This window comes from Orbicella faveolata, unplaced genomic scaffold (assembly GCF_042242905.1).
Source record: "Orbicella faveolata isolate gen_17 unplaced genomic scaffold, um_ofav_v1 contig_1, whole genome shotgun sequence".
Lineage (NCBI taxonomy): Eukaryota > Metazoa > Cnidaria > Anthozoa > Scleractinia > Merulinidae > Orbicella > Orbicella faveolata.
In genome coordinates, this window is record NW_028301536.1 from 37,906,144 (window position 1) to 37,927,089 (window position 20,946).

General features: G+C 37.4%; 2 protein-coding genes across 2 annotated transcripts; both read right to left on the reverse strand.

Moving 5' to 3' along the window:
* Nucleotides 1-361: 361 nt before the first annotated feature.
* LOC110050901 (heat shock factor 2-binding protein-like) lies at nt 362-11,942 on the reverse strand. Its single transcript, XM_020756879.2, has 12 exons — nt 11,681-11,942; nt 10,908-11,000; nt 8,256-8,310; nt 7,729-7,865; nt 7,300-7,317; nt 6,361-6,492; nt 4,635-4,921; nt 4,248-4,321; nt 3,515-3,551; nt 2,693-2,750; nt 2,408-2,455; nt 362-1,396 (listed from the first exon to the last, which is right to left on the reverse strand). The coding sequence occupies exons 1-12, from the start codon at nt 11,723-11,725 to the stop codon at nt 1,337-1,339; spliced, it is 1,044 nt and encodes a 347-aa protein (XP_020612538.2). The 5' UTR covers nt 11,726-11,942; the 3' UTR covers nt 362-1,336.
* A 461-nt stretch (nt 11,943-12,403) lies between these two features.
* On the reverse strand, nt 12,404-20,381 carry LOC110050890 (uncharacterized). The gene is made up of 6 exons (XM_020756864.2): nt 20,119-20,381; nt 19,116-19,771; nt 16,994-17,462; nt 16,175-16,297; nt 15,260-15,520; nt 12,404-14,777 (listed from the first exon to the last, which is right to left on the reverse strand). Exons 2-6 carry the CDS (start codon nt 19,751-19,753, stop codon nt 14,268-14,270), a joined length of 2,001 nt encoding a protein of 666 aa, XP_020612523.2. The 5' UTR covers nt 19,754-19,771; nt 20,119-20,381; the 3' UTR covers nt 12,404-14,267.
* Nucleotides 20,382-20,946: the final 565 nt, after the last annotated feature.

A 20,946-nucleotide genomic window follows, 5' to 3' on the forward strand; every position in this document is an offset into this window, starting at 1 on the left:
TGGGCGACTGAGAGATCAAGGGTTTTAGAGAAAAAGGTGAGTGAAACACAGGTATCAAAAACTGTGTTCAGCCACCTTAACTTCGTCTCGCTTCGACTAATAGAACAATTTAAGCTTGGGCGGTTTGTTTTCCCATTGCAGACGTGATATCCTTTAGCGAATTGTTCTTTTATCCATATAAAAATTAGTCATTCATATACATGCGACTATTTGACAATTTGAAAGCATGAATTCTCAAGGGTATCAGGGTAAAAGGTTCTAATACTCCTGGGTAAATTAAAGTAAAGAAAACTATACAAAGACATGTCTGCTCGTAATTATAGACAAATCAAATAATTAACAGCAAAATGGGGCCGACTACTTTTTCTAGGTAATATAATCTTTATTTAAAGAAGCGATTTTTTAAATGTTTAATACGTCCATTAAAATGTGAACCGGTGATGTCACTGGGAATCTAGTGTTGATATAGACGCAACATTAACCAAGGAAACCTTCGATTCTACACAATATTAGCTTTTAGTTTAGACATCTTTTTTACAAGTTAATGCAAACTGTAGCAAACGAAGCCGTCTTAATATATTGGTCATTCTCTCTTTTCTGGTCTTTTCATATACTCTATTTTGAATAATTTTAGGAGCTGTTTTTGCACACTGTACAGCTTAATGAAAATAACCGATCACCGCCCATCAATGATCCAAGCATACAGATATGATTAACAAAACTCATGAATAATTTAAATACATAACCTGAATTAAATATCAAGTATGAAATAAAAACACCTTCTACAATAGAAAAAAATAATAAAAAAAATAAAATACAACAAGAAGAACAAATATACAGAATTCTTGATAATAACGTCCACCTAGTTCAAATTTTTTACATTGCAGGTGACACCGTTAAAATGCAAATGAAGCTCACACCAGATAATTTTAAACTGCAATTCATTAAATAAAAGCGGGATTCGTTATAGTACAAGTGAGAATATTTTCTGAATGAAGAGAATTAAGTTATAAGTTTTTTAAATAATGTTATGAGATTCGCTGATCAAAAGAGAGACCGTACATTTCACTGCAGTTGTCATTCGTTACAATGTGACGCTAGTCCAAATTAATATCCAAGTGAAATCTTATTACGATGCAATTAAGATTAATAAATAGAACGTACGAGGAAAGTAAGGGCCAAATCATGTTGTAGGAGATTTCAGGTAATTAACAACAAAAAAGGTTTTGCCTTTTCTCATTTCAATTATACGCAACGCAATGTCAGTGATAAAACACCAGTGTCCTTTAGTCCATCGTTATCTCTTACTAATATGACCAGTAAGAGCGCAGTATGGCTAGAAGTCAGTGTGGTATGACTGTAGGTCGGACAGCGCTTCATGTAGTATATCACGTAACTGGAAAGGAACAAAAAACAAACAAACTGTTGTGAAGTAAATCTACAAAACATACTAATACCGCCAGTACCACCATGGATGCTGCCATGTGAGAAAACAAACATACCGGGGTTGAGTTCTTTGGGTCTTATTCATTCATTCTGTTTATTTGCCTTTTTACCTAATGCAGTAATTATTTATAATTAGTATATACCACACAAGTGAATAGTGCTTTTCGCGCGGTCTGACTGGTTAACTCGGAGGTGATTAGCAAGTACTATTTCCCTCCGGGCAGCCGCCGCGAGAGATTTAAAAAATTCCGACCGCTTGTCACACATTAAAAAAAAAAAGTTTTGGTCCGCTAATTATTCAGCTTGTGTGGTATATACTAAAACAATTATTTACCTCCACTTCGGTGAATAATTGTTAAATATTTGAATGCATGGCGAGGTGACCTCTAGAAACCACTACGCTTTCATAGTTGAGGCCACCTCGTACGTAACAATATGATTACATAGATAGCGCTACAGTGTGCGGCTTTGCCAATTCAGTAATTATTTTACTAAAGCTTTAGCAGTTCTTTTTGAAAACTCGACAAAGAAGTGATTGTAACGGGAAAGGAATTCCAGATCTTTCTCTACCGAGTACATATAAAAGGAATGTAAATGCACGTTTTCCTGAGTTCTGTATCAAGGCATTGCTGCCAATGGGTTTGTTTGTTCTTAAAGGTACCCTTCGTAAGAGACACCTTGAGACCGTGATTTTATGTCTGTAACAGGAAACGAATTGAACTCAAAAATGTGTCATGTCATTTTGCATGTACGGGGGACGACTACAATCTACATTGTACAGTTTATTTATTAAGTAAACATGTTGCGAAAAAAAGTGATGCGAAAACAACTATGAATTGCCGGCGCGGCGGTGAAACTAAATACCAGCCACAAAAAAAAAGAAAGAGTTTCAAGTCTCTTTCCACAGTGTACTTTCGTGAGGGTTTTATTTGTATCAGTGCTTATTATGACCAAAACCTACCTCTCCTTTAGCGCTTCTACTAAGGTTCTGAAGTACTGGCAAAGATATCTAGTGAGAAAACAGAAAAAACATCTTAAAACTAACTACTGTACATGAAAGGTGATGACGATCTAGATGGATAGAGTTCTATGGCTTACGGCTTAATAATGATGATTGGAAGGCGCACTTCTAGTGATGTTCAGGCGTAATACCTGAAGGTAAACAAGCTTCTTATCTTATTGATTCTTTGGACAGCCATATCAAATAATAGAAAATTATATCAATTAAAAGTAAAGCTTCACTCACTGAGTCAAGTGCGTCGCTTGTCAAACTGCTCGGTTCCATTACAACAGACTGCAACAATCTGTAGAGGAAAATAACGCTATGCTAAGTCTCTTTAACTTGGCTTTCCATACCAAAAAGCGGCAACAAGCATTTCTAGTCCCTTCGGGATGCAGGACTTGAGGCGATCGATCTTTTTCCGTCCATCCAGTCAGCACAATAAAATAACACTATAACAATTTAACAAATTGACGTCAGTTTTTATGCGTCTGTCCTCTTATTGATGATTAATTGCCTCACAACATTGTCAAAGTGGCTGTGGAACCATGAGCCGCAGGCGAGTGGTTCCGCAGTAAACTTTGACAACGTTATGACGAAATTTATCATCAATAAGCGGACGGACGCATTAAAAGCTGATGTCAATTTGTTTTTTACAGTAACAAGACCCCAAACTGAAATGGTCAAATGTCAGGAATAAGTGAGGGGAAAAGACGCCGTAAACTTGCCGTAAACAAAGATAAGTGAATTTTATTCAAAATGACGTAAACATTGTTAATAGCTTTTTTCGCTTTCTGATTGGCTGCTTAAAAAGTCCATAAAATCCCATTGGTTAAAAAGTTGACAGTTTGACTGCTGAAAGTTGAACTTGAAAGCTTGCATAAATTAAAATTTTATCCGTCTGTACTCTTACTGAATGAGCCAATCAGCGTGCGAGAAATTAGACAGTTATTGTAAAATTAATATTAGAGGTCATGCACAAGTCCTAGTGATCATGATCAACAATGAAGATTCACGGCATATAGCAAAGAAAGGGCAAAGACAAACATAACAGAAACGTTACTTTACCTCGCAGCATTGAGTCTTAGCTCTGAATCGCTTTCCTCTGTATAAACAAAAACGGCAAAAAATGAATGGAACCAATTGCTACTTGATGTAAAATAATGCAACATACATTTCCTACAGATCACGGTTTCAACTCTCACTGGCTTTAGAGCATTTCTTGAAAGTTAAAACAGTCTTGAAGATTGTAGCAGGATCAAATTCCAAGAAAGTGTTCTTCCCGAGTGTGCGAACAGAGAACTTAAAAACGAGAGTGCTTTTGTTATCAGTGCTTTTTATCACAGGCAAAATTAATTGTTCAGTCTCGTCTTACCTTTTATTGATAACAAAAAGTTTCTCTAGAATCAAGCAACTTTGCAGTAGGAAATGTTTCAGTGAAATTACATAAAAATTAAGGTAAAAGTTAAAGGAGACAAATGGTAAAATCCTAAACTCGCCCAGACGATGGGAGCCTTTTTGGAAATCCAAGATTGAGGCTTCACAGAATTCAGACTCCAAGGCAGGAAGAAATACACAACAACGGGACTCACTGCAAAGGATTCCGAGAAACAAGACTGTGGATCAAAAACACGAGAATCTGGCTATGCAGGCGCTTTCAATCAATCACCGCTGCTAATCGGAGAGGCGATGTATTCGCCGGCTATGATGTGAACATAAGCTTAGTTCGTTTAGAAACCTAACCTCGTTTGAATACCAATTTAATCTACACGACAAAATATAAACCTGATCAACCATTTACCTCGAATTACTTGCATGAGGTTGTCCAGTATTCCTTGCTTCTTAATGATATATTGAAGACCAGACAAATTGATGCTGAAAACAAAATTCACACTTGTAACGGAACCATTTTCTGTGACTAACCGATAAAGTTCTAACATCGTTTTCACATTCAGTTATAAATGCGTGGGTTTTATTAATGCATGACTAGGGGAAGAGAGAAGAGACCAGAGATAACCACATAGCTATTAATTGTAGCTCATATGCGGCAGTTTCTTCTCATACGGCTTCCGAGACGTTTCTGTCCACGCGTTCAGGTTCAATTCATCTTCCTCGAGATACCACCCGAAATGTTCAACACAGACTTGCCAATAAGAAGGCCATAATAGCTATACAAATGGCTTCTTACCTTATGTTATATAAAGCCATGAGTATCAAGTTCCTCATCTTGACATTTTTCCCCACAGCAGAGACACTCAGTACTGTAATAAACGTGTCAATCAACACACGTCCACTGTCTTTAGTTACCAGGAAGTCTCGGCCTTGGGCAGCTGCTGCCATATTTGTAATGGTTCCAGTGAGCGCCAGAACAAACTGGAATTCCTCCGATGTTTCTTTCTCGTCTTCTTCACCGAAACTATCAAAATAACTCTCCACTGTCCGTGCAGTGATCTGTAGAAACTCTTCAGCTTTATTCTGTAAACATAACATTTCCCTCAGTTTAAAGTGGTACTATGATCATATTTTTACCCCTTGATTTTTTAGGTACATCACATAGAATTCCACGAAGGAATAAAAACGCCGTTTACCGTTTGCAAATATCTGCACTAGTTCCGGAGATATCTAAGTTTGAAAATTGTGTAAAATATGCAAATGAGATGACTGATGATGTCATACACTCAACCCAATATCATATCAAGTATATAAATAAAGCTATCTTGACCAATTTGCAACGCAGACCATTGAAACTTGGTAGGCTAATAGTTCTACAGAAAACACACCTATGGCTATAAAAAGTTCTGTTCTCATGGCAACTCACTCTTTTCCAGTCCCCACCCACTTGATTTCAATATGTTAGTTACTTTCAGCTCGAAAAACGTTAAACGTGGCCACAAACTCGAGCCAACATATTTATATGCTTGCTGGATCGTGCATATGAGGCACCATTTGCAAATATAAAAATGGAATGCCAAAGGTGGCCAGAAATGCCTTTAATATTGAGGAGGTCTGGAACCCAGTATGTTTCCATGGTAACAAAACTGTTATGCTCGAATTGCGGAGCAAATTTAGTAGAATCTTTCTGCAAAGAATCAGACATTTCTGATACAAATTGGCTGAGATATCTTTTTTTCATCATATCTGATGAAAATTTGGTTGAGTGTATGACGTCATCACTTTGCTAATTTGCATATTTTAAAAACTTGAATATCTCAGGAACGAAAAGAGATATTTGAAAATAGTAAACAGCATTTTTCTTCTCATGCAGGCTACTTGTTTATGTTTTAAAATGGCTTCGTTACGAAAGATGCGATTTTCGTCATAGTACCACTTCAACGTAAATTGCTAACATCTTCCTACTCCATTGAATGCAAATATTTTCAAGTTTTCTTTTCTCCAAAAAAAAAAAAAATTGACTAACTGTTTTATCAATAAACGAAACAAAAACGAAATAATGCTTTTTCAAACCTGTACCTCAACAAGACTACAACTCCTAAATCTGCACCATGGATAACTTTCCTTTAGTTGGGTGTCAAAGTTGACAGATTGATATCTCAGCAATCAAAATTTTTTGAAATAACTTTAACTGTTAGACTCTGGTAACTACTCTATTTCTTTCACAAAATGCTGAAAACAAATGCATTTTCTCGAATGTTCATTTTGGTCAAGACTGGTTTTGTAGATCAGGTGTTGTCTCCAGCTGTTTAAAAGGGCTTTGTGTTCATTAAACATGGGGTTAAACTCATTATCCAGCCATATATATCGCTGTTATACCTAAAGCTTACTGCCTTTTGATCAAAAGCTTGGGGGTCGTATTTCAAACTCTAACTTGGAGACCCAGTGTTTATGTGCTGAATGATTAGGCTATGAGCGCTTTCGCTCACAATGAGAATTTTAAGAACCAAACATTTACACACCCCTCTCAGCAGGGATGTGACAGAGTCCTGTTGACGAGACACTCTCCATAACAAAGTACACACAGCTGCACCCATGGAGGAACAGTATTCAGACTGATCTCCCATCTGTTGGCTGAGCTCTGATAACTGACACTGTGGAAGAATGAGATCAAAAGAGAAGTTACTTACAGATGTTACAGAAAAATCATTCATTGTTAGGGTTATGACTTCCAACAAGCCCCTCTACTTTCCTGTTTTTGTTACCTTAGAAAATAGGTAATAACGTTGCTTTCAACTATCATTACACTGTGAATTTAATTGTGTAAATTTTATAAAAATTCTATAGCAATAATTTGGCAATGTGATAGCTGGTTGTAGTTACATCCTTAGGTGCTTGCTCTAATCTTCATAACTGAACTAAACAAAGACAACGGTTTCACTTAAATTGGCAGTAAAAATCGACCTCAAAGTTCAAAATTTGTGCAAGCCTGTATAATCCTTGTTTCTCTTTCTAGGCAACCTCTTAGTTACAATTCCTTTTGCTTTGTCTACAAGGCATCTCAAGAACAACATTCATACAACACACTGCTAGGTATAAAGAGGAATAATCGGTTTTTCTGTAATATACACTACAGTCACCTTTTCTTTTTATTACAGTCAATGTAGATTGTGTTGTTCCAGAAAACATCCATTTAATACCATGCCCCTCCCTTGGAAAGTTTTTGCAATTTAACCCCCCTCACCCCCTGGAAATTCTGATTTAGCTTCATACTTTCCTTGAAAAAATTTGGCTTTCGAAACCACCCACCCCCTTGGAATTTCTGTTCATCTTCCTCGGTGTGAGTTTGGATATTTTCTGGAACTGCAAGTGCATTGTTCAGTGATTGAGGGTTCAGCGAGATGCACGTAAAAGATTACAGAAGCAGTCTAACAAATCAATAAATCTTTAAAAGCTGTTACCTTGAGTCCATACTTTTCCTGCAGCAAAGAAGTTGCAAAGAAAAGTAATTACTATGAATAGCAAATTCAACACTCAGCCACAGCACATACCTCTTTGGCAAAATTTCTCATTCACTAACAATTACTAAAAAACTTCCACTTGTGTTTCTAATTAACTTGATAGAAACACATTTTTTTGTTTAATAATTCTAGTACTATGTAGATACTTGTTAAACTGCCACAGGATTTGACAACAGGTTTTTTTGTAGGAAATAAATTTGTAGACATTTTTGTTGCCTTTGTAATGAAGAGCACTTTACAGAGTGGATCAACTCAAACAATTAAACATGTTTATTACAACACAGTCACTACAACACAACTTAAAATTAAAACTGTATACTACCAAAAAGACAGGAAATATCTTTGCAATAAAAGCAAACATCAACCTACCTCCCTGTATCTTTCACAGTCCTCAAGAAGACTATCATATCTTTTCTTCAGTACTTCCATGTCTGAGTCATATTGTGTTTTCATCTGTTCTAACTCCTTTCTCAGCTTCTTGTTCTCTGCTTCAGATATCTCAAGTTCTGATTGGTTAATAATTGAGTTGATTCAGAAATTGTAATCTACCATTACTCTACCTTGGTGTAGATTGACAACTGCCAAATGCCTGCAAAAATTGTTCTTGCCTTGAAGTTTGAAAGGTATATATATACAATATGTGGCCTACACTTTTAATTTTTTTTATATGTTAAGTTATTTTCTCTCAAATATCAGATCATGATTATGTTGGTGAAACAAAATTTTAAATTAATACAATGTAATCTTTTGAAATATACAAAAAGTACCCAGCACAAATGCTTGCAAGGAGTGGTTGGTGACCTGCATCATCGGCTGTCGGCTTATTTTGAAAACACTGATTTCGCTGCTGGCACAAGCTCATGCGTTAATCACTGTACATCTTTTTGCAATCCTACCTTGCTCACAGTGATCTAGCTTGCTATACACACCCAGCAGATCGGCGTTTAATACCTTGTGAAAAAATAGATATTACGTGTATTAACCAAGGGTATGTGCTTGGCAAGCCAATGTGAGTAGTACTCTGTGGGATAGTGTTCTGAATGGTTTCTCCTTAACTTTGGAGCACTGCAGGCTTTTTGAATTTACTTTGTGTTAAATCTGTCACTGTAACCTTTGATTTAGAAAAAAATAAATTGCAACATTGGCATCAAGCATAAAAGATATGGCTACATACTAATGCACTGATCAGTTAAATTTTAAAGCTTTAACATCCCCACACCTCACTGGGCAACCCACGGGCATGTGACTACCATCCCTGGCTCCCTGGAATTTAACACAGCCTTCTTGGGGGTGGGGGATTTGAACCTTGCTTGGGTGGGGTGGGGAATTTGAAGCAGAAGTGTAAAGCCTTTCCAACAGAATACATATGGTTGTTCCAGGTATAAAGAAGTTTAAAAGAAAAGAAATCGCTCTTGTTAGCGAATGGCTGACTAGCTGATGGCTGCCAAAGCTTTGCAGCATTTTGGAAGGTATGTTTAAAACTAGAGTGTATTTGAGTTGTGTGATTATTAGGTTTTAAAACTTGAATTGAGTCAAATCAATTGCTGGTCAACGTGTAGAAAGCCACGGTCTCTGATCAATTGCCTTTTTCATAAAATAGTTGTTGTCTGCAGAGCATGAACTGCTATTGAATAGTGAATGAACAAAAGCTGTAAAATGTACAACAATCTCTCTCAAACAATTTAAATATAATTCATTTGAAGGTATTGCAGTTGCTAAATGCGCCTAGTATCATACATTTTTCCCTCTGTGGAATGATGCTTGCAAGTGAAAAACCCAACAGCAGCACCAAACCCTGTAAATACATGACTTTGCTAATTTTTAACATTCATTGATCACACAAGGAATCCTTCAATTCAAATGTGCTACCCAGCACTTGGGTAGGGCATTTGAATGTAATTTTGGCCTGGTGGGGTGGGCATTTGAATGGGCCAATCTTAAAAAGTTCAAATACCGGGGGGGTTGCCAGGATGTTGAAGCTTTGAATTGATCAGTGCATAAATAGCTTGTACTTTTAAAGAAACAGTTTTTTCTTTGTGTAATTATAAATCTAACAAAGGAAAACTACTGTACTATCAGCACACAGCATAAAAGATGAGACTACATACAGCTGAACATCTGAAAATCTAAAAGATGCAAATTATCTCCTAAACTAGATCACAATATTCATAGAAGACCATTATAGAAGTACTTTGCTTGCTGTAAACATTGACTACAAAAAGACAAAATATGCAGAACATCACTGGCTAGGCCACATTCCAGGCTGACAAGTTTAAAAATGGTTTTCACTGGTGTGTGAGCATGAGGAAATTAGTAACATTGATTAATTAATTATTTAATAAATTAATCTAGTTATATACATAAGCGATTACTGGCCCATCTAGATTAGCACTTGCTATCCTCAGGCCTCGCACCACCGTGCCTTCAAAGCCAAAGTACAGTGCGACTTCTCTAGTGCTTACTCACCTGACCATACTAATGTACTCAGATTGACAAATATCATATAAACATAGATATAACACAACCAGGCACCAAATAATAAAGTTGCACGTGACCATTTTCCTTTCATCGGTGTGTGTTCTATTCGTCATCTTTAAGCCCAATTTCCCAGTGGATTCTCTGAACTCAAACATTTATTTCTTCCCCACGTTCTGTGTTGTAAACAACTCCGCTGACACATGCAAATGTGGGAATGAAGCACATGCTTAATTCTTGCACAATCAATGATCTAGCAGAAAGTGTGGAAACTGGGGATGAGAATTAAATCGTGTGCTTGTTCTTCGCGAACAACTGTTACAGAATGCTGCGTTTTGTAAAGAAAGCTTTGTTTTCGCTTGTCTGAACACAAAAATGTCCAGCGTTTTCGGAACGGGCCGGTCCACGAGTTCTATGGCTTGAAAGCAGTAGCCAAATGAGCAAAGTTCGTGCTAGTTCTCACGAATACCCAGATGTTGAATAAATCAAGAATCTTCCTGAACAGAATTTCAAAGGGAGGCAAACAGCAAGCAATTGGATAGTAAGGATACTCAACGGCGCGACGTCGGTAGTTAATATCTAAGCATAACCCTTTTGTGAAATATCCTGATTCTTTTATTTGTTTTCGTTGTGTTCAATACTGCTAGAAAAGGCCCATATTGCAACACAAAGCCTGAATTGCTCTTTTTGGAACGTTCAGTATTTTTGTTGAGTAGGTGTTCCAAGTATTTGAAGCTGTGCGCCTAAAACTTTTAACTCTGCGCCTAAAATTTCAGCAGTGAGCCTAAAAATTTACACCTGGTCACACAAGTGCTCTCAAAGCCAAAAATGAACTTTGAGCTCTGATGTGACCCACTAAATAGGTAATCAGGAAAGTTTCCTTAAAATTTCACCTAGTCTAAAGAATTTCTGCCACAGTATATTTATTCATCCACATGATGTTGACATTTTCAATATTAAAATATTGTAGAAAGCTTTTGGTTTACAAATAATTTGAAAATTTGCTTCCAGTCCAGTGGATTTCTTCAAGGACAAAAATACTATATATCAAAACAAAATTAATGAAAAATTACTTTTGGTAGAAATTCTTTCACTTGCATGATTTCAGTAACAAGTTGGTCAACATCAGCTCTTGAGACTTTAACAAATGCCAGGTTTCTGTCAGCCTGAAAATAACAACAATGAAGAAAGAAGATTATGAAATAACTTTAATTTATTTGACAAGTCACCAATGCAATAATTGTTTTTCTTCCTACTTACACTGGAAAATAGAAAGACATTTTTAAAAAAGAGTATCACCCTAAAACTTCAGTCTCTACAACCTCAGCAAGTTTCTAAATAGGCATCCTAATTCTAAAGTCTGAAATTCTAAAACTGTTTGCCCAGATATAAAAAATCTTATCCATTTTTCCAGCATTAACTAAGAGCTTAATAGCCTTGATACAATTTTCAACTTGGGTGCATACACTTTACCAAAATTTGAACGACACAAGCTTAAGCTTAATTTGCTCAGCTCCGACATGTACAGACGTCAACCTTACCATCACTTCAAAGGGTATTACACGAAATAAAGCTCAACCCTTGAACTATAAATTACAGAGTGCGAAGGCTAGTTATGACTCTATGTATACGAGATTTAAACTACACAATAAGTTCTCGAAAACCCATTGCTCGAAATTCAAGAAATGACGCCAGCAGAACTGAAACTTTACTGTCACAAAAAAACCTCTTGAAAATGCCTGAAAACTCGTACTGAAAGTGAGATACATCTCCTAAATAATCTTTTCAACTTTCGGTTTATTATTTAACCGCAAATCCATAAGGTAAGCAATATAAAATAGCATACCACTTGGAGATCTCGAGAAACCCTTGCAATTCCGTTTTCCGCCATTTTGGTTTCTTTTCATCTCCCGTTCCAGGCCTACTCAGCGGGCTGGTGGGTGAAAAGGCCGCCCGTCGATAAACGGTTGGCAATCTCTCATTTTTGAGCATGTTACTGCGCCTTTCAACAACATGCGGGTTGTAAAATTCAAAGCTCAACCGACAAATGCGTTTTTCGCTACTGTCAATCAAATGTTCGGCGGTTCCTCCCAGCTTCCGACCATTGCCGAACGCGTGGTAATCAAATCGTAGAGCACAGTTCAGACAACGAAACAGTGCTTAGCAGTAGTGGGAAGGTGAGAAGAGCCACCGAACATTTGATTGACGGTAGTGAAAAACGCATTTGTCGGTTGAGCTTTGAATTTTAGAGTCCGCATGTTATTGAAAGGCGCAGTAATACAATACGACGTTGAGCGCTTCTTCCAGAACCCGTGACTGGGGAGATACTGAGGCCCTGTTTTTGCTAGGGGTAACACAATTCATGTCATAAAACACTCATGGCAAGTTGGTAATTAAGACCTCTGTCTTTTTTTTCAGCCACTCTCCCTCCCTCGGAGCTCACAATCGGACCGAAATGGAGCCCCATCGGACAGAAATCGGAAACCACGTTCCCAGTGAAAAGCCTCTGACACCCGGGGTATACTATACTTGGCCCAACCCAAGGTACCAATAACAACAAACGACATAGTAAACCATTTTTTCACAACTGTATTGCACATACTTTACAATGATATCTCAACATAAAATTCTACATTCTCGTGAGTGTATGAATGTTATTTACTTACAACACCTTGCATATTAACACGTACGAAAATCACGGCAAGAGTACAACAGAGCTGTTCAGCGCACGAGTCGGCGACGAACAGAGAAATAAGTCTGGAGTTTGGCAACCACATAATGCATAACGTCAAACGACGTACTTAACAGACGAGCACGTCGTCTCAGATGATCTAGACATCTAGTGTAAAAGCGGAACGCATTAATAGACCGCCCATTGCTTGGCCGGCACCCCTAAGTCTCCCCAGAAACTAGAATTCAGACTCGTTTCGTACAAAGTAAAGTGGAGCTTTGTGTATTTTTTCCCAAGACAATCCCTCTTATGGTATTTTTGTGATCAATTCCGGAATCGGATTCTGATGCGGATTCTGTACACATGGGTAACTCAAGCGGCTTTATCGCATTTTCATCTCCCACGGAAAGATCCACGCAACGCACGCAACATTTCCCCGGAAGAACTGGGTACAATGTCTGACAGGAACTTGAGAGAGAATACCTTGGGAATAAGACCTAGATGGGGATAACAAGTTTTTTAACGTTGATACTCTCTTATCGCCCTTTAAATTTCTGCGCCCCGTTTCCACACTAGACGACTTTGAGACGCCTAAGGCGTTAGTAGCGTCTGTACGCGACACGCCTTTCGTATGAATACATAATTAACAATTATCCACAAAGTGTTGGTGAATGGTACTTTGCTTATCGCCTCCGAGTTAACTAATCAGATGACGTAAAAAGCACTATTCACTTGTGTTGTAAAAACTAAAGCCAAATATTATAAACAACAGGAAATGGCTACGCGTAAAATCTATTTTACAAAGTCTATCGCAATAAATACTAGTAGTGATTATTTACAAGGTTATGGTGATATTAAATTAACACACCGTCACACACAAGTAGCCTTAACACTGCACCATTGCAAACAATGCAGTCAACGGGACTTAGTTATGATTTTAAGACTCGTATACAAATATGACATTTCACTCGTAAGTCAAATGAGAACGTCCCAAAATTAACTGGATGATTTACGGCAACATCGATCTCTTTCCATAAAAAATAAAGTTTTCTTCCTCTTGCTATAGAATAACTTTGATAAACTTTAACTTGCCGAGACAAAATGAGGGAAAAAATAATCAAACGCCATAAATTTCCTTTCCCGTTGTTTAGACAGGATTATACTGTACACATGAAATTTCTCATGTTAACCTTCAAGTCTCACTTAAAGTACCGTTATCTTGAAACGAATTTACAAGATTGTAGGATCAGGGTAGCATGCGAACAAAACGTGCTTATGAGCTTCTGTGTGAAGTCCAAGTTTAGGTGAACAGGCAGAATATATTGGGATAAAATCAGTCTCGATATTGATAAAAATATTTTTGGAAATAAAAAGACAGTAAAAAACTGTTTTTCAGAAAAACTACGGTACATGTACTTCAGGTATTGACGAGTCAGCTATCACAATAATCGGTAACCAAACATGACGTCAACTGGACGGTCGCAGAAAATTTGCACGGCCAACATCAAAACCACATACATGTAGACCACGTGATATGTTTACTTTTCAAAAAAAATCCTTAAAAACATCAGCGGCTACGATTAACTGGATTTCAAATATAATGACCATGAATGATGAAGTCTCTTGTCACTTTTAGGAATAACAAAAGCAAAAGCAAAACACTTAGTTTACAAGATCAACACGATGCTTGAGTAAATTGAATCTGTTTGTCAATTTGGTTGGCTGAAAGGCTGTTATTGTGCATGACTTAAGTAAACATTGCTTACAATCCCATTTCTGAGGGGGGTGGGGGCTCATTATTACTTTCTCCTCCTGATAGTGCATTAGCCTCAGCTTCTTGTGCCTGTATCTTCCGCCTCCTGCTTCTTCGAGCTCTCAGCTTCTCCTGCAATCCTTGATCCACACGGGCCTTATTCAATTCTTGCGCCTTTTCAAACTCTGCCAGTTCCTCTTCATGTTGTTTCTTGAGTTGATCAATGTTACCAAACAGATCTTCTTGAGAAGGAGGAGGGGCAAGTTCAGACAAAGCTGCCGGTTTGGGGGCAGCAGCAGTATCGGCTCCAGCTTCTGCCTCACCAGGGGGCTGCTCTCCCTCAGGAGGGGCCTCCACATCTCCAGAGGGTGGGGCTTCTGTCGGTACCCCTTCTTTATCTTCTGGTTCTGGGGCTTGGTCATCACCTTCTTCCTTGGCAACTTCTCCAGGTTTGGCAATATCTGCTTCCGCTGCAGAGGGATTGTCGTCTGCTGCAAGTTCATCTCTCTTTACATCCAGCTACAAAAACAAACAACATGATTACATAATTAAGAAAAAAAATCCATAGAAGCAGGTGCGCTCTTGGTAGAAGATATCTTGATCGTTCTATCATGTTGTCATTCTCCTAACGGAGTACCTCATACAGTAGCTTATTTTACAATTAATAACATTTTTGTGTTTCCAAAGAAATCACACTCAAAAAATTTAATGATTGTTGCAAGTAGTTATTTGAACAAGTTTTCAGCCACTGTACTTAAGAATTGTCGCAATAAAATTTAGATATCACAATCATGCCTAAATTTCAGGCACTGATCAACACTGTTTGAAGATTCGATTGAGTCATATCTTATGTAGGTTACAATTAACAACTGTGTTAAACAGCATTACCAAGCACCGGTAACCCACGATTTTGTGTTATCATACAAGATTTACTGTTGCATTTCATGTGTCACTTAAAAGGAAACAAACAACAAAAACACAACCTTCTTGCAAGTACATACCTCCAGTTCAACTCCAAGTTTCTCCTTGACCTTACTTTTAATCAAATTCATGCGTTCCTCCTTCAGTTCATAATATTTGTCATTAAACTCTTGCTTCACATTTGCCAAGTCTTTGGAGATGGTCTCAGCCACAACACGATCCACCCATTGAAGAAGGTGAGAACTTTTGGAGAACATTGATGCAAATAAGTAATAAGACTTCTGGTAGTTTGCTGGTATGTTGACATCATTGAAGATTGTGCTAATAGTCGCCTGTAAAGCCTAGTACCAAGACAAACAACAACAAAGAATGTTACATTTATCAGTTGGACATTACATTGACTGATGGGCACACAGGGCAGTACATATATACAGTAAGTGAGGTGATGAATGTAACTTCGCCAAGCGAATAATATTTTCCAAATGTAAATTACCCATTGTTTTATTAGTTATATTATGAAAATTACTTCACTGTGATAAATGGCTGAGAGCAGGCCAATAAATACTCATCATTAATTCTTAATGTGTGCAGCAGTGCAAATTCATACCTAGGAATGTTCATAATTTTCTCAGTTAATAATACAAGGTCTCATAATAATAATGCAATGCCAGTCTTATGCAACACCTGCAGAAGAGACTGTCACCAAAGGATCAGATTGCCGAGCCTCTACAGATGCTGCTCTCAACAGGAGCAGTCCTTACCAACCAAGGTGCTACCACTGTCACATACGATAGAGCGATGCCTAGTCAACTCAATACTATTTTTAATGAAAGCTTGAGAAATTAAGGATTCACATAACTTATAACCCACATTAATTTTCAAAATTCTGTCAAGTTTTGCAATTTTGAGAGGATTATCTTCACTACTTCACAAAATATTAATTGAAAAGTCTCATTTATTTACATGTATTGATAACAAAACTGATGAAAACTAACCTGCAAGTCCTCATGAGTGCAGTATGGAACATTTACTGGTTTCAGGTTACCATGAGCACTGCTGATGTTTTGTGCTGCTGCAATAAGGTGATTTCTAGTTTCTGCAACCATTTGATATTTAACCTGTCAAAAAATAAGGGTAAGGTATACAAATTATCATACTTGCAAAATGACAGAAAACAGCACTTTAAGTTACAGAACTATAATAATAATTCTCACTATTTTAAAATTTTTAAAAATTCAATTGGATATTTTCTATATATACATGTATGTACATGTACGAGGATTGCCACTTTATCTCACTAAGTGTCTTTCATTTATTTGTTGCTGATTTTTTTGTCCATAGCTGACATGTTTTTATACTGGCAAATAATTTTGCAAAGCGCATGTGAACATATATCCACATGTTAATATGCGCTATAAAAGAACCATGGTTATGATGATGATGATGATGATGATGATGTTTACAATGTATAATTATACATGTACATGCACACATAACGTACATGTTCATGAATACATGTATGTACAGTTGTTTCATCTTTATTCTCCTTTTTCATATTTATTTGCCTGAGTCATGATTTTTTAGCCTGATAATTTATACATAATTTTATAAAACTGTATGTTTTGGACTGCAATCCTTTACTGTGTCCACCGATATTAAAAACAACTCTTTGTCACCCTCATTTTCTATGACCAATGGTCAACTCTGCTCATAGAAAACTCAACCTCTCAGTCTGGTTGTTAATCAATATGGATAAAATTAAGATGTCAACAAAGCAATAGAGTGCAGTGCATTAAAGTATATCCAAAACTTACCACCAGAGTTGTCACACGATGGGTTGCAATCTGAGCCCAGCGACGTGCACTCCAGCTCAGCTGCCTTGTGGCATGATCAAGGTAGACATGGGCAGCTCGCCAACGGATATGTGCAGCATTGATTCTCTCTTTCCTTTGACCCAACAGATCAAGTTCCATCTCCAATTTCCATTCCTTGTCACTACCATACGAATCATTGAATATGCGACCCAACAGCTCTTCTTCTTTCAGCCGCAAGTTGTTCAATTCTTCTTGATCTTTCTTGGCAATTAAAACTTCATCATACAGTTTCTTGTACTGTTGTTTCATGCTTTCAAGTTCCTGCTCAGCAATTTCCTGTTTATTCAATGCATCTAGATATTCTTGCTGCTCTTTTGCAACTTCGGCATCGATCTGATCTTGACCAACAAAGAATGATCGTAAATTGTATGCTGAATTGATGTCTACAACATCCTGATATTCTTTGGCACTAAGGAAAAAGAAATCAGACAAGTAAATTATATTAGTTCTCAATGAAATTTCTGGTTTTAAAATGCATGCTTCTCTACTTACAGTCAGTCTTCCCTTACAGCCTGCGAAAATTTACAGGTTGCCTATAATGATGTGTACATATATAACAAATCAAGACATAATAAAAAGAGCTAGCTGTTCTTGAATGCTTACACCTTAGCCCCAAATTTAGTACTGTAGGTAAAAGGCAAATTTGGCTGTGGCCCAGAAATTTGTCAGGCCAAAAGAGAGCTAGTACATTCTTCAACTGTTACTGGGCACTTTTCCATCATCAAGAATATTTTAAACCAACCTGACCCATGTCAAGCTGCCAATTATTTCACCACAACATATCTTTCCTGTTAGATTAAAAAATCCCCACGGCTGTATTTGGTTGTGACTCAAGTAAGCCAATCAGCCTTGTGGTTTAAAATCTAGACTCTCAGATTTCATTTGGCTTGGTGTTATTTGTTGTTAATAGTTACCAAAGTAGTAGTAATCCAGTTGAGAGACTTTTTGCGCTGGTCACATAATTTAACACAGCACCACATTTACAAAGCTAGCAAAAAATTGACCAAAAAAAGAAACCATGTAAGGAAAATAAATACATGGCATCCTGAGGGTACCCTGAACCATTCATAACTTCAGTATTAGAAATTAAAAGTAACTGGATCAAGTGGATAATTGACAAATCAGTGAGTTATCAGGGAAATAATTATCAAATTCGGTGAGTGCACAATGCAAGGTTTAATAACTTGAACTTATGATCAGTCAATTATCCTTAAGCTCTGAATTTGTATAACACAAGAACCAATTTAATACTTACTAAGTATTAATCATATTAATGCTGAATTTTGAGATTAAAAAGGTTTTAAGAACTTCCTTTTGAGAGAAAAAATAAGATGTTCCAAGAAGGGCTGGTAGATAAAAATGTTAGAAGTCTCAGCACACGTAAATGACATGCAAATGGCATAGGTGTCCAATTGCTGGTGTCAAATCACAAAGAAAGTACTGTAGTTGTACTTGAGTAAATATTTTGACACTCACATGATCATGTGCAATTACGTGACTAATAGGATTACTGAGAACCAATCACAATCAAGAATTTTGTTTTACATGTAGATATGGTAAAATAAATACCATACATAAATAATTTAATTATTACAAGTATTAATAGCATATCCCATCATTTGATACAACCGTACATTAAAAGGTACCATTAGGATATCAATTTTACTTAATAAATAAAGAAGCCTAAGACGTGTATTACACTGTGATAAAACACGATGGGCAATTGAGAACAAAACATGAGCCGCAGGCGAGTGTTTTCTACATTTCTCGAGTGTTCCCAAATGTCCGGCGTATTTTATTACAATGTAATACACTGCTTAGGCTTCTTCATTTGCTTGATGATATCTAGGTAATGTGGCAAGAAACAATAAAACATGCTTTTTCTATGTTTTATACTCTGATTAAACTGGGTTTTTGACCAATCACAGCACATGCAGGTTCCTATCTACATCATACACTCTGGTAAGACATGGGTTTTTGACCAATCAGAACGCGCACAGGGTCCTATCTATATTATAAAAAAAAATAAACAATAACTATATTGATTTCTTTCAATACTCACGTTTGGGCTTTGAGTTTTTGCACTTTGTCATTGCACTCGCCAAGATTCTTATGCAATTCGACTAGCCTGGCGTGTTTTATTTGATAGCCGTTTTCGGCACCCTTTTCCTCTAAGCCTTTTACTTGATTTTCCACTTCCACAAATTCTTTAAGAACATCCTCGCTGAAATTCGGTTTTTCGTGTTCTTGATCTTCAGTAGCAACGACTGCACCTTGTGTTGTCGTTTCATCGGGAGTTTCCTCTACCTTTACCACTTCTTCGACGGCTGGTTCTTCGCTGTCTTTGTTGTTGTGCGATTCAGGAGCTTCTGTATTTTGCACATCGGCTTTTACAGGCTCGCTTGGAACAGGTTCGACTTGAACTGGCGTGTTCCCTCCTGGAGCAGTTTCTGGGCGACTCTTCTTTGATTTAGCACTGCTAGACCTGCTGCTACTGCTCGAGCTGTCGCCGCTCTTAGACTTGGCTGAGTCCCTTCTCTTTAGCGGGGGGCTTTCTTGTCGAATCTCCTGTTGTTGTTGTTGTTGATCCTGTTGTTCATTTTGCTGCAGTGGTTGCGGCGGAGGTGATTCTCTTTTAACGTCTCCATTTCGGACAGCATTTTGCTCAGCTGCCACCGGTTGTGATGATCCGCAGCCCATTTGATTTCGGTTCAATTCCTGAAAAAACAAAGAGTCACTTGCGATTATTTACTCTTTTAGAAGTATTCGTTATTCTTCAACTAATAACTGTACGACACTGTAGGAATCAGCAACGCAAGCTCTCTTGTAAAACGTCGAAGGAGCTGACCGCTCCACTGGAAGTCTTATTAGTTTTGGCGCTCGATTCCGTGATGAAAGAAAATTCAATATTATCACCAAAAGAGCCTAATTCTTAAAAGAAAACAATCACCAAGTCTCATGTTTATGATCAGTTACGGAATCCTTAACGTGTCACTATCAATTATTGTACGAAGAAGACGAACCATGATTCATTGGATCAAACAAAATCACGATCGTTCACTCACCCTCCGCCTGCTTAGTGGAGTGAAATTTTAACACAAAATAAGGTCTGCATAAATTGTAGGCGGATTATTTTTCCGAAAACACAACTTCAACCTTTGATGAAAGATCAACAACGTATAGAGACAACATACAGGACGAGATTTGTAAAAGACAAGATGGCGAACGTGTGCTTATTTAGAAATTCGTTGCCATAGTAACAACACAACAGTTTTGCGCCAACCAGTAGCTGACTTGTTGAGGAACAATAACCCTTTGAGGGACCATGCAAATTTTTTTTGTTCAACAATTTCACGGCATTTAAACCGATTTCGGTCGTCAAAACTATTACGGAATTTCGATTTTCCCACATTTTTAGTTTTCATGAAGCAATATTTACTCTTAGCTGGCTTATCAAATCAAATAGATTTGAAATCACCATGGTGATACCAAAACATTTACTGGCCGATTGTTTTGTTTCCTAGTGAGAAGATAATGTTATTTCTTTATCTACAAGATTAACCTAGACAAAGAAAGTTTAATGAACGGTATCGCGCCTCGCAAGTTTGTAATTTTGCATTTTACGTATCAGCTGCTTGTTTTCATGCCCCATTCCTAAATTTCAGAATTCTAGGTGAAGTAATGACTGAAAGTTGTATTTTCAACTTGTCTACATAGCTTGGAGTCGGTCACGTTATGCTCAGCATTTCGTGACATGGCTAGCACGCACGATAACGAATGCGGGTGGTTTTTATCAACCTCGCTCCCGGGGTGACGCCTGGGAACGAGGTTGCTGGTTTACAATTTTGTTATGGGTAACTGTTTGCCCTGCCGATGAGATGGTCCCTCACACT

Coding starts and splice junctions, on each gene's coding strand:
- LOC110050901 (XM_020756879.2), bottom strand. CDS start 11,725: ATGGCGGAAAACGGAATTGCAAGGGTTTCTCGAGATCTCCAAGTG. Junction 8,311..10,907: donor TGAAAGAATTTCTACCAAAA/GTAATTTTTCAT, acceptor TTTTTTCACAAG/GTATTAAACGCCGATCTGCT. Junction 1,397..2,407: donor GTAGAAGCGCTAAAGGAGAG/GTAGGTTTTGGT, acceptor GTTCCTTTCCAG/TTACGTGATATACTACATGA.
- LOC110050890 (XM_020756864.2), bottom strand. CDS start 19,753: ATGGGCTGCGGATCATCACAACCGGTGGCAGCTGAGCAAAATGCTGTC. Junction 16,298..16,993: donor ATCGTGTGACAACTCTGGTG/GTAAGTTTTGGA, acceptor ATTTTTTGACAG/GTTAAATATCAAATGGTTGC. Junction 14,778..15,259: donor AACTTGGAGTTGAACTGGAG/GTATGTACTTGC, acceptor TTGTTTTTGTAG/CTGGATGTAAAGAGAGATGA.